Raw genomic sequence first — 12,808 nt, 5'->3', positions numbered from 1 at the left:
TAAAAATTGGTAGCTCAACAAGCATGCCTGATTGAGGATTAGACTGATTTCAGGCCATAATGTGAGAAAACGCGGAAAAGCCGCCGCGAGCACTCAGAGCAAGGCGGCTGATTCCGCGTCCAACGCGGCAGGTTGCTGCATCCACTGGCATGACGGAGCGCGATGAAACCGCCGCATGCCTTATGAACAAGGCGGCGGATTCCGCGTCAGACGCAAATGTTGGCACGCATAGGCATAATTCTGACAGTACTGCTGAACGCGGAGGAACCGCCGCATGCTTGGACAGCGGTGCGGCTGGTTCCGCATCCAACACAGCAGAAACATTACAACACATGTCTGGTGTGGCTGGGACTGATAGTCCACACAGGTTCAGGAGGACGCACGCGCGGAGAGGCAGAGCCTTTATGACAGTCAGAAGGGCGTCAGCTGACCAAGCCGGTCAGCTGACAATTCCAGCACTTTTCATTGGTCTAGCACTTAGGGGTGGCGCTGGAGAGCGCTAGGGTATATATACTGGGTGCTGGTCATTTCTCTGGCGTTGCGATCACTACGTGGTAGCACTCAGACCTTCTGTCAGTATCTGTGTTATTATCTAGATCAGTTTCCAAGGTGTTGATGACCAAGGAGCTCACACCTTAGTCTAGGAATCCTGTTACCATCTGTATTATTATCTAGACCAGTTCTGGGGTGTTGATGATCTAGGAGCTCACACCCAAGTCTAGGCATTGTTGATTATTTGTTATGACCTTCTGCTTTCATGACCACTCTTCTGATCTCTGATTAGGTACTTCGCTATATCTGATACTCTGTTGCCAAACTCTGCTAGTCTTAGGATTCCGCATCTGTCTCCTGTCTCTGTACTTTATCTGTCTGTGTGTTAACGACCTGGCCTGTCCGGCCTCGAGAACTATCTTCCCTGTTGGGAGATAGTTCCCAGTCCTGTCAGTGAAACTTCACCTTTGATGTCACTCACTCTCTGATCCTTCCCACTCTCAGCCTGGCTCCGCCCCTTGGGGAGCATCAGACCAGTGGAAGGAACCTGTTCTCTAAGCAGTATCTCGTACTGCCTAGCACCCTCTACGCGGGTGCTCCCCTTAAAGTATACGGTTGCACCAAACACTCATACTACTCAGGTGTCCAGAGGTTAGAGATATATCTGATTATCGGTGATACTGCAGATCATCAATAATCGGGTATATATCTGCATTCTCGGTGATACTGAAGATCACCGGTAATCAGATCCTCTCTGTGTTACACCAATCGTTACACATAATCAGCCAGATGTTTCTATCAAGCAAGCTGGAAAATCTCAGGCCAACGTGGTCAATAGGGTGCGCGGTGGTAACAGCATGTGATATCGGGATGAGTGACGAATGCATCTGAACCCTCAGGGATGTCCCCCCAAATGTTACATTTGTCCTCTGGTGCCCGTGCATTAAACTCTCTCACCTGTCTTGCTGCTAGGAGTCCGGCTGCTCTTCTTCCGCATATTCATGTCACACGTAACTGACTCATACAGCACTGGTGTGCATGTGTGCTATGCACAGCAAGACACTTGGGACATGAATGCAGAAGAAGAGCAGCTGGAGTTGGTGGCCGGACAGGTGAGAGATTTTAATGCACGAGCACCGGGGGTACATAAAAGTTTTGGGTGGACAGCGACAGAGGCGGCAAGGTAGCGGAGGTGTCACAAGGCCGATTCCCAAACTATTTCATGCTGAAATCAATTGGGAATCGGCCTGTGATCTACGAGCAGCCAACAGATCTCTCTCTGATCAGATTCTTAGTCAATCATCCCATACATCGATACATGTATTTCATTATTGATTTTGTACTGTTGTATTAATCTGCATTTACAGTGCCTCTTAAATCGGACCTGAACTCAGAACACCCTCTGCTGTAAAAGATATGCAAAAGCATAATAACCTTTAAGGAAAAACATTTCTTTGTTACAGCTGATACAAATCCTGCAATAAATCTCCAGTGTCTACTTTCGGCTTTCATGGAAGCAGACATATTGTTAAGATCCTGTGTTTACAAATTAGCTGCTTTGCCGTGGCAGAGGAGATTCCTGAGCTAACACAGCTGAGATATTAAATTACAGTGGTGATTAGTCACAGATGAGGGTGATTAGACAGGTTAATCTTTCTAAATACGGTACATACAGGGTGCCTTTCTCTATGTTTTCCTTCTGTCCTGAGCAAGAGTTCAGGTCCACTTTAAGCAGAGAAGTTCTTGAAGTGGTTCTTGTCATGCACTCTGAAGGTGAAGGGTTTTCTGTTGAAATTTGTCATTAGCCACTCATTTGTCATTAACCACCTCCCTGCCGTTCTGATTATATGTGGTGCACGGCCGCGGGAGGGTTTTTTTTGCTATTTTTTTTTTAGCATGTAGCTAGCCTAGCGCTAGCTACATGCTTCCCCCCTCCCTTTGCTATCCCGCCCAAGATATACCCAAGATATAGATCAATTAATTGTGATAAGTATTGATAAAGTTATTGGGAATGAATGGGAGGTGAACGTTGCTCGGATGCATAAGGTGAAACGACACTGTAGGCTGAAGTGGTTAATGATGTGAACTTATAAGCTGTGACTGACAAGAGGTTGGTGTTCAGAAATGCACTATACACGGTATATGCTTCCTATTCAGTAGCGGTTACCAGAAGATCTGTTCCTTTCTTGTTTAAGTGCTGTCTTAGCACTTGGGTTTGTTTTGTAAACCCCACTCTCCCTTGTAAGCTTTACCAGTATTGTCACTAACATTTTCCTTTCAATAAACCTATCCTTTAATTTAAGCTAAATCTGCATTTTTCCTATAAGTCTAACAAACTACAGCTTGTTAAATTAGTCATCACACTGATATTAACCCCTAACTAACCCTCACACTAACTTAACCCTTTCATTACCGGCCCGCCATGCCTTTTTTTTTTTTTGCTGGGTTTCATCCTGTGATCACTGTGTTTGGCTCACAGTGATCACAGGGTCAGTGTCACATTGGCTCCTGACCGGTGTATGGAGCTCAGCTGGTGACAAGACAACAAAGAATGGTGGGAAGCTCCCACCATTCCTGTAGCTTTGTTGTTGTTGCAGTTCACCAGCTGAGCTCCATACACCAGTCAGGAGCCAATGTGACACTGACCCTGTGATCACTGTGAGCCAAACACAGTGATAACAGGTTGAAATCAGCAAAAAAAAAAATAGGCATGGTGGGCCGGTAATGAAAGGGTTAAGTTAGTATGAGGCTTAGTTAGGGGTTAATATCTGTTAGGGGTTTACTATCTGTCATTCCTGCCAGGGCATTGATTTCCCAGATAGTAAACAGGGCAGAGATTTCCATTACCTTGGTCCATAAGCAGTTAACCCAATTGTGGTGCCCAACCTCCACATGTGCATTTGTAGAAAAAAACAGAAAAACGAGTGCAAGCAGCTGATGTAATTTACAGAGAAAACACACACAATGTCCAGCATTATGCCGCAGGAAGTCAGTGTCTTTTCTGTACACGAATAATGCATTTAAGCGTGACCTAGCCAAATTATTAACGAATTCTCAGTTGAAATGTGTTTTCTGTGCAGCTGCATAAAGCTAAGTATATGCATCTGATTACTGTTGCTGAAAGAAGGCCCGGGTAAGTAGAATAGAACTTCTCCTCTTCTGTTTTGAATGTTGCTTTATACAAAAGATGTACCTCCTGACACTCACTCTGGATGGATAACACATCAGCACCAGGTTCAAATCCCAGCAAGAACACTATGAGTTTTCTCTTATATCCCTAAACCATGATGGTTGGCTCATTAGTTCCCTCCAAAGATTTGTCCTGAGAAGATTGTGGGATGTTAGATTTCAAGCCTGGCTTAGGGACAGTTAGTGATGTGAATAACTCCATACATAGCAATAGGGGATGCTCAGGTTGTGACCACTAACCACACGGGGTCCCCAGACATTACACCTTCTACTAGCCCACAAAAGTATAACCCAGCCTCTGCTCCAGTGCCCTGGGTTGCCCAAGTAAGGAGCTTAGCTATGGTATTGCTAATGTGCATGTACTCCTTAAGCCAAAGAAATTCATATTGCATTTGGACCTTGTGAGCTTTCTGTATACTTGTTTTGCAAGATATCTACCTCAGGAGGTGAGATAGTATTTAACACATCCAGGAATTTGAGCGGAAGCAGGGTGAGCCATCATTCGGTTAAGCCTGCGCCCAACTCATCAGCAGTGGAATGGTACATATGCCTTCCCTCTCCATAGATAATTATCTGATTTTTTTACCTACAGATTAGCTTAAGTGCACAGGAGTGCACTTAAAGAGAACCAGAGCTAACCTAATAAAAAGATTCTATACATACCTGGGGCTTCCTACAGCCCCATACGCACCGATCGCTCCCACACCGCCATCCACCGCTGCCCGCATCTAGGAGAAGCGGGACCCCACTCTGCCGCCAGTCGGAGCCAGTCTAGCGTAGCAGAGGTGCGCTCTTTGCCTATCTCTGCAGCAGTGTATGGAGAGGTACGTAGAGGGCGCACTTCTCCTGCTTAGCGCGGCTCCTAAGACGTCACTGACGGGAGCCGGTTCTCTTAGATGCGGGAAGCGGTGGATGGCGGTGTGGGATCGATCAGCGTGTATGGGGCTGGAGGAAGCCCCAGGTATGTATAGAATCTTTTCTTTAGGTTAGCTCTGGTTCCCTTTAAGGAGAAACCGTAACCAAGAACTGAACTTCATCCCAATCAGTAGCTGATACCCTCTTTCCCATGAGAAACCTTTTCCTTTTCTCAAAACGGATTATCAGGGGACTCTGTATGGCTGATTTTGTGGTGAAACCCCTCCCACAGTGTGATGCCAGCACCTCACAGCATTGAGGTACCAACATCACACTGTGGAAGCCTTGTTGCATTGTGGGAAATAACAGCTGTTTTCAACTGCCAAAAATGTAAGCAGCATCTCCTTCCAGTAACATCACCTGCCAGCAGTAAAAATGTCACCATGTGATAAATGTCAGAATGTAATTCAGGGAGAGGAAAGATTTTAATGGGCAAACATTGACTCAATCATTTATACATAATTATTGTAAAAATTAAGCACTTTTTTTTATTACATCATTTCACTGGAGTTCCTCTTTAAAGTCTGAGCACAGGGACGTTTAGTGAATATATCACATTAAAAATGACTGTAGGTTACAGTTATGGGATTTTTTTATTCCTTTTTTTTAAACATCAGCATGAAACTGTCTATATATTCTTGTATTCTTGGACAGGTCCAGCAGTCTTTAGCTGATAGTGAGTAACAAGAAAAGACAGTGTGACACATCCTGGTATTGTAAAGAGTCTATCTATCTATCTATCTATCTATCTATCTATCTATCTATCTATCTATCTATCTCAGACATTTGCACTGTGAATGGGTCTCTTTAATTAATAAAAAAATAAAGAAAAGTTCTTTAAAGTCTATTTAAAGGTGCTTTTTAACTATTAGTTATGCAGCATAATAACTGGGGAAGGTTTTCTTATTACTCACACAAAATCATTTATGCTAGTGACGGTGATGACATGTATTTGCTGGGGGTACAATCCAGTCATTCTTTCGCTTAGGGATTTATCTTAGCAACATTCCTGGGGTCAGTGAGGCTAAAACTCAGTTGACTGTGGTATTGCTTAAATAAGAAAACAGGCTTTTACTGCTGCAGTTGCCAATTATTATCTACTGGAATTCAGTTCCGGATTCCTACTTTTGAAATAGATTAATGAAGGAAAAGTTTCGCTCCACATCGATTCTGGTGAAGATCACATACTTTTGTATTGGAGAACTAATTGTTTTACTCACAAATCAATTTGAGCTATTATGAACCAACTTTTATGGCAGTTGAATTTCTGTGCATCAATTTACTTAGCTCTTGCATAATATTTTTGACATGATTTCTTCCATCTTTTGAAGCAAGAAGAGAAGTTCTGTTAAAGGGAAAAATGAGAAAGAAATCTCCAACTTGGGCAGGGGGCATTTCATGTACATCAGATATATAGTATAGAGGAAAAAGAGGATACTCAATATGTTTCCAGTGTGCTATTCTTGGTGTGTTGTATGCTCTCATATTTGCTTTAGAAGTGCTTAGCGCTGAAGTAACTTTTGAAGCCTCTAGTCTTGGGGACATGTTCATTCTTTCTCGTAACCTAGAAGTCAAGGTCTTTCGAGGACACATTATTGGTTTTTCACTTAACATTTTTTTGTTCAACAGATCATCGCCAGATTCTTCAGAAGACTTTTCCTCAAAAGGGCATTCACCGGCATTCTCATTAGAGGCTGGTTTTGTTTCCCCGTTATCATCCAGTACAGATTTCGGACATACACTCCTAGGACTGATGTTCTTAACACAGTTTTCTTTCAAGTGACTAGCTCTTCCTGAGTTGATCTTTTTAGGTTTTTTAGAATTTTGACAGTCTGCATTGCTTTCACAGAACATTTGTTGCCTAGGGGACTGTAAGACTGGTGGTGAAGTGTTCACCCTTTTGCTGCTGTATTTTTGTACATCCGACGACTTGTAGTTAAGAAGATCAATAATGTCATGAATTAGTTTCTTCTTCACTGTAATATCATTAGCACAGTCTAAGGACAGTGCTGGACTGTAGTTTACTTCTAGAAGCCATGGCTTTAGAGTATCATCAATGAGGATATCAAAACCAAACAGTTCAAAGCAGTTGGGGTACTGGGGCACAGACGGAGCAATGGCAAGAAGAGTCATTGTCACAATATTGTTTATTTTTTGCCACAGTAAAAGATCATCCACTTCAACACTGCGGAGATATGACCGAAACTGGCCAAGTGTCCATTTGCATCCACTCCCCACCCTTTCCTTATCTGCCTTGTATGATGTGCTGTACTTGTTAATGCTGGTGTTCGTTAGGTGAGCAAATATGTTATCAAGCGAACTGAGGCTGAACTTTTCTGTGGCAAATCTGACCAAACCTTCCCGGTAAACATATATTGTCAGTGGACAGAAGCAGGTCACACAAACATAAATTCTTAAGTCAAATTTGTAGCCAGAGATTAGCATAGGGTTCGTGATATAGTTCTGCACAATGACAGTGCTGTCATATGCCAAATCTCTGATATCCTGAAAAACAAATATCCCTCTCCCTCTAGACATATCAGTTGGTTTACAAATCCAATAGTTTGACTTTTTATCTTGCTTTTTCTTTGTAAACTCAGCTAAGAACATTTTATACTCGTTTGGTAATGTAAAAGCCATTGGGCTAAACTCATAGTATGAAGGCCCATAGATTCCTTTCATCCTTTTCAAATGTCTTGCCAAACAGTCTTTTTTAATCATTTGTGCTGTCCCTGGATGGTGGTTGAGCCGTTGCCATGGTTTTATGTTGTTATGGTCAGAAGTCCGGAAAGCTGACGTTCTCCAATGCAAGTTCCACTCTGCTTCACTTTGTTGCTGTTCATCATACTCCTCCCAGCCACGTTCCAGCAACACTTCACGTACAACTCTGGGGGCATTCTCGTGGAGACGGAATATTAGAGTGTCTGATATGTTGTCTTCATCATTGTCACTTGCCATGGCAATAGGGCAACTCGTACATAATATTTCTTAACTACAAAATAATACAGACATATATCAGTTATTATATTATAAGCTGAATTGTAAAAAAAAACTCTGCAACACTGATTATTAGTTGTGAAACCTAAATTACACAGGAAACAGGCAGGAAACAGCGAAATGGAATGAGAAGTAAATCTCGGCCTTCTGCCATTGGTGTGTTGTGAGATCTCAGACAGTAGTCACCTCCCAATCGATGACACAAATTGTCTGATTCAGGTAAACAAAAGCTTTATTGGATTAAACGCCACTGTGCTACGTTGCGTTTCGCAGGTGATACCCGCTTCATCAGGCAATAAAAGGAGTAATTTAATAGTGGTCTCTGTGCACCTCTGGAGGCTCCCAGTCCAAGAAAGCTTTCTTTTACCTGAATCAAACCATTCGTGCCATTGACTGGGAGGTAAGTCCGCCACTGCCTCTCATTTGAAACTGATTGAAACGGATGCCATTTTTTGAAACTGAGTGGTTGCTTTAGCAGTAACTTTTACTTGTGAGTATTATTTCATTACAGGATAAATACACTGCAATGGGCTCTCAATTTCCCCCTTTGTCTTTTTACAAATGCATAAATTATTCATTTGACCCTAGTGAAAATCTACTATAATTTCCAACAAGTTTCAGTATCACAACAACTCTGATAGGATTATCATTATGACACGCCATGGTCCTCCTCTACAATCACAAGGGTACATCCAAAGAAATAATAATTCTTCAGAAATATATGTTTAGTTACACTAATGTCTTTAATGTCATAATGATCATGGAACATCAGAGCACTGCAGAGAAGCCAAAACAAGGGCATGATTTTTGTAAGGGTGAGAGGGAAGAAGTAGGAATGGATAGGAACTAAAGCAAGAAGAAGTTAATTTATAGTTAGGTCCTTGCATGTGAACAGCAAAGAGAGATTAGAAGAGACACAGCTATTCATAGCCTGTCTCATCTCATTATCTATTTTTTTTTTTTTAAAGCAGGAATAAAAATTTGTGAAGGAAGTAAATTACTTTCAACCTGCAGGGAGTGTCCCAGTTGCATTTGAAGTGTTAATGCTGCTAAAGTGGTCAGATGGGAACAAGGAATCAAAGTATGTGTCACAGCAGCGATCTTATGGAGCCTGCTTTGTGAAAATGACTTTAAATTAAAGAATATCACACATGTTCTCTTTTGTCACTTCTGTTCACTGGTTTTAGGAGCATCAGCCCAGGTTGGCTTTTTAATGGGATACTGTTTCTGCTTACACTAAAAAAAAATGTTATAGAATTAATGGCTCTTTAACAACCTATAGTAGAATCAGGGGCATAGCAATAGGGGTTGCAGAGGTTGTGACCGCATCAGGGCCCTCGGGCCAGAGGGGCCCTTCCTCAATTGCAGTATTATCTCTCTATTGGTCCTGTGCTCATAATAATCACTTCTATAGATACTTTGAATAGTGGTGATCATTAACAAGCTGTTCCCCATCCCCTTCTTGCACCTCTGACACTGTAGTTGCCTTTGGCAGGTTTTGGCGCTCCGTATCAATTGGTAGAACAGCGAGGAGAGCGCCAGCGCATACCACTAAGGCTGCATCTGAAATGACCACCAGCTCAGTGTGCAGCACCTATATAGACTCTCTGCACACTTCGCATTCAATTCAGATGCAAATCATATGCAAATCTGCTACTACTTATCATGCAAACAGGAAACTCAGGAGGAGGGGCTGGGAGCAGCTAACCTGACAGTTACATAGTTACAAAGTTAAGGAAAGGTGGTGGGAGGCTGCGCATCCCTAAATACATGTTGCAATTGAATGGTTAATCACACAGGCATACACCGCCTCTGCCAGACTGAAAAATGCATGCCCTGCATCCAAGACAAGTACTAACATTTATTAAACTAGGAGGTACTTTAGCTTCCAATATGGTTTGCATGCAAAGTATATTAAGTTACACATTTTTCTTGCTTAGCTGCTCCCGAGGTTTTAAATTTAGGTAAGGTCACTTGCCTGGAGGTCTGCCTCACCGTGGCGCAAGTGTCTAGTATAATATACTTTGCATGCAAACCATATTGGAATCTGAATTGAATGCGAAGTGTGCAGAGAGTCTATATAGGTGCTGCACACTGAGCTGGTGGTCATTTCAGATGCAGCCTTAGTGGTATGCTCTGGCGTTCTCCTCGCTGTTCTACCAAATGTAAGTTACACATTTTTCTTGCTTAGCTGCTCCCGAGGTTTTAAATTTAGGTTACAAGATCCACGGGGGAACTGCACACCTACCCTGGAGGTGCAGGATTGAAAATGTCAATAGAAGAATCCAGAAATCCGCACACTTCATATGAACCAAGTTCAAAATATAATCAGAACATCGTGACACAAGCCATTCCATCAACCAACGATTCGTTTCGGGGCCACGCAGGGTCCCCTTTGTCAAGGCAATAAAACACAGAATTTTGAACTTGGTTCATATGAAGTGTGCGGATTTCTGGATTCTTAAATTTAGGTTAGGTCACTTGCCCGGAGGTCTGCCTCACCGTGGCGCAAGTGTCTAGTATAATATACTTTGCATGCAAACCATATTGGAAGCTAAAGTACCTCCTAGTTTAATAAATGTTAGCACTTGTCTTGGATGCAGGGCATGCATTTTTCAGTCTGGCAGAGGCGGTGTATGCCTGTGCGATTAACCATTCAATTGCAACATGTGTTTAGGGATGCGCAGCCTTTCCCCCCACCGCTCCGTATCAATTGTTATGTATATAGTGTATGGGGGCCCCAATTTAAACTTGCATCGGGGCCCACAGCTCTTTAGCTACGCCACTGAGTAGAATGTAATAAATTGTTCAGGATATTACTTTTATTATCCTGGTTTCAGCATCAGAAACACTTCCCATATCACACTCAACAAATAAACATTCCACAGCGATGGACCTGATGGACCTTGCCAGCACTAAAGAAGTTGCAACCTGTGATAAATTTAAGGATGTAAATCAGGGTTATGAAACAACAATTTACAAACAAATAGTGTAAATTATAAGCAATTATAATTATTAAGTTACATTCAGTAAAGTTCCTCTTAAAACCTTTCTGAGAGCCACTACCTTTCTGAGATCATCTGAGTCAGCAGTGGATTGAGGGACTAGGGGATGTGATCTGTGTATGGAGGGGAAAAAATAGTAAGGGGATCTTTGCAGTAAGAATGGTTACAATGTGGAATATCTTGCCACAGGCCTTATTTATTGTAAAGGCTATATCTGCGTTTAAAGGGGGCTTGGATGCTTTCCTTGCATTGAAAGACATACATCGTTATAATTACTAGGTAATCACTGGTGGTGTTTATACCAGGATTCTACCTGATTGCCATCTAAGGTTGGGAAGTATTTATTTTCCCTTATAGGGCTAAGTGGTCCACTTTGTAAGGGTTTTCCTCCTTAGGGATGGTTCACACAGGCGCTTTCCTGGCGTTTACCACAACGTTTTAGATGCAACTTTTTCGGGATCTACCGCTGTCCCATTTAAGTGAATGGGTACGTTCAGGACAAGCCTTTGAAGGCTTTCATAAAAGCCTGGCGGTAGATCCTGGAGTCGCATCTTATCTCAAATGCAACATGTTGCTTTCAGAGGCGATAAACGCCAGGAAACCAGTGTAGGGACCCGAACCGTTAGCCTTGAAGGCTTCCCAAAAGCCTTTAAAAGGGAATGTCCAAGCAAAATAAAAAAAATGAGTTTCACTTACCTGGGGCTTCTACCAGCCCCATGCAGCCATCCTGTGCCCTCGTAGTCACTCACTGCTGCTCCAGTCCCCTGCTGGCAGCTTGCCGACCTAGGAGGTCGGCGGGACGCAATGCATACATTTTTACGCATTCCCGCTAGTGCAGGAACATTAACACATACATTTTTACGCATTACTGGTTCAATGGGTAAATATTTACGCATTGAACCAGTAATGCGTAAAAATGTATGTGTTAATGCTCCTGCACTAGCGGGAATGCGTAAAAATGTACGCAATGCGAAGGTCGGCAAGCTGCCAGCTGGGGACTGGAGCAGCAGTGAGTGACTACGAGGGCACAGGATGGCTGCATGGGGCTGGTAGAAGCCCCAGGTAAGTGAAACTCATTTTTTTATTTTGCTTGAAACTTCCCTTTAAAAGCTAGCATCTAATTGCCGGTGTTTAAACGTGGTGCCGAGTGAAAGCTTGGCAGAGATCCGTCTGAGCCAGCCCTTACTTTGGATCAATTGGGTCATATAAGGGTGCAGGCTAGTGTACCAAATTTTCTGGTTCAACTAGATGGATGGATGTCTTTTTTTAACCAAACTATGTAACTATGTCCATTTGAATAAATAGAGGCAGTTCTGTTACTCAGTATGATAATATAGTACAGGTGGATCAGGAATTTGTTACACATTAACATATGACTACTAAAGGTGCGTACACACGCACTACAAGAGGCAACGATGGGTCCGCCAGACCCTCCCACTGGGCAGTCTTTCAGCCGACTGTAGCGTGTGTGTACGCTCTGTCGGCGGACTGAAAAGGCTGTTTCTGAACGATCCGCTGAGCGGAGCCCGTCGTTGCCTCTTATTGTGCATGTGTACGCACCTTAAGAGGCACTTTTAAAACTCAGTGTGGAAATGTCAAGATAGTGAACAGTCATAAATACGAGTTACAAAACTTGCCGGGGGAGGTTATTGCAGAGGTACATCTGGCAATAAATATGCATGATCTGTGTTTAAAAAACTCCAATTAATACTGAGACCATGATCTTTTGTAGCAAATAACATTATCATTTTGTGTTTGAAAATTTTTCATGTTAATTTTGGAGTGGACTTTAAGATAATAAAACTCAACTTTTCAAACAAATGATAATAAAACAACATCTCTGTGTCCTTTTATAGTTTGTCTATGTTGATCCATTCTCTTTTGTAATTTCTATGAGGTTTACCAAATGTACATTCCCACATAATAACACCCAGGGGCATTTTTAGGCATAGGCAGTACAGGCCACTGTCTTGAGTGCCATTGGTCCTGAGGGGTGCCATTCCCCTGATTAAGCCCTGGCCCTGATCTAAGCCCCGCTCATCAAACAAACCACATCCCCAAGAGTGTTTGTATTGCCTTCTGTCTCCGTGTGCGTCCGTCTGTCTCCTTGTGCCACCTTTAGTCCCCCTGTGCCACCTTGCCCCCTATGCATCCAGAGATTGATTAAAGTGAAATGGTGCCCTAGCCAAGCAATGACTTTGAGCCCACAC

At 42.8% G+C, this 12,808-nt stretch overlaps 1 protein-coding gene across 1 annotated transcript in view; it reads right to left on the bottom strand.

The window, feature by feature from the left end:
• Positions 1–5,076: 5,076 nt before the first annotated feature.
• The window catches only part of TTLL2 (tubulin tyrosine ligase like 2), a 688,842-nt gene continuing 681,110 nt past the window's right edge, over positions 5,077–12,808 (bottom strand). The window contains exon 3 of the mRNA XM_068232056.1: positions 5,077–7,588. Within this exon, the coding sequence (XP_068088157.1) occupies positions 5,833–7,554 (1,722 nt within the window). The 5' untranslated portion in view covers positions 7,555–7,588 and the 3' untranslated portion in view covers positions 5,077–5,832. The remainder of the gene's footprint in view (positions 7,589–12,808) is intronic.

The sequence above is a fragment of the Hyperolius riggenbachi genome, chromosome 4 (genome assembly GCF_040937935.1).
Source record: "Hyperolius riggenbachi isolate aHypRig1 chromosome 4, aHypRig1.pri, whole genome shotgun sequence".
Taxonomy (NCBI): Eukaryota; Metazoa; Chordata; class Amphibia; order Anura; family Hyperoliidae; genus Hyperolius; species Hyperolius riggenbachi.
Note: the sequence above shows the minus strand (reverse complement) of the source record. Positions and strands in the feature narration are given on the sequence as shown.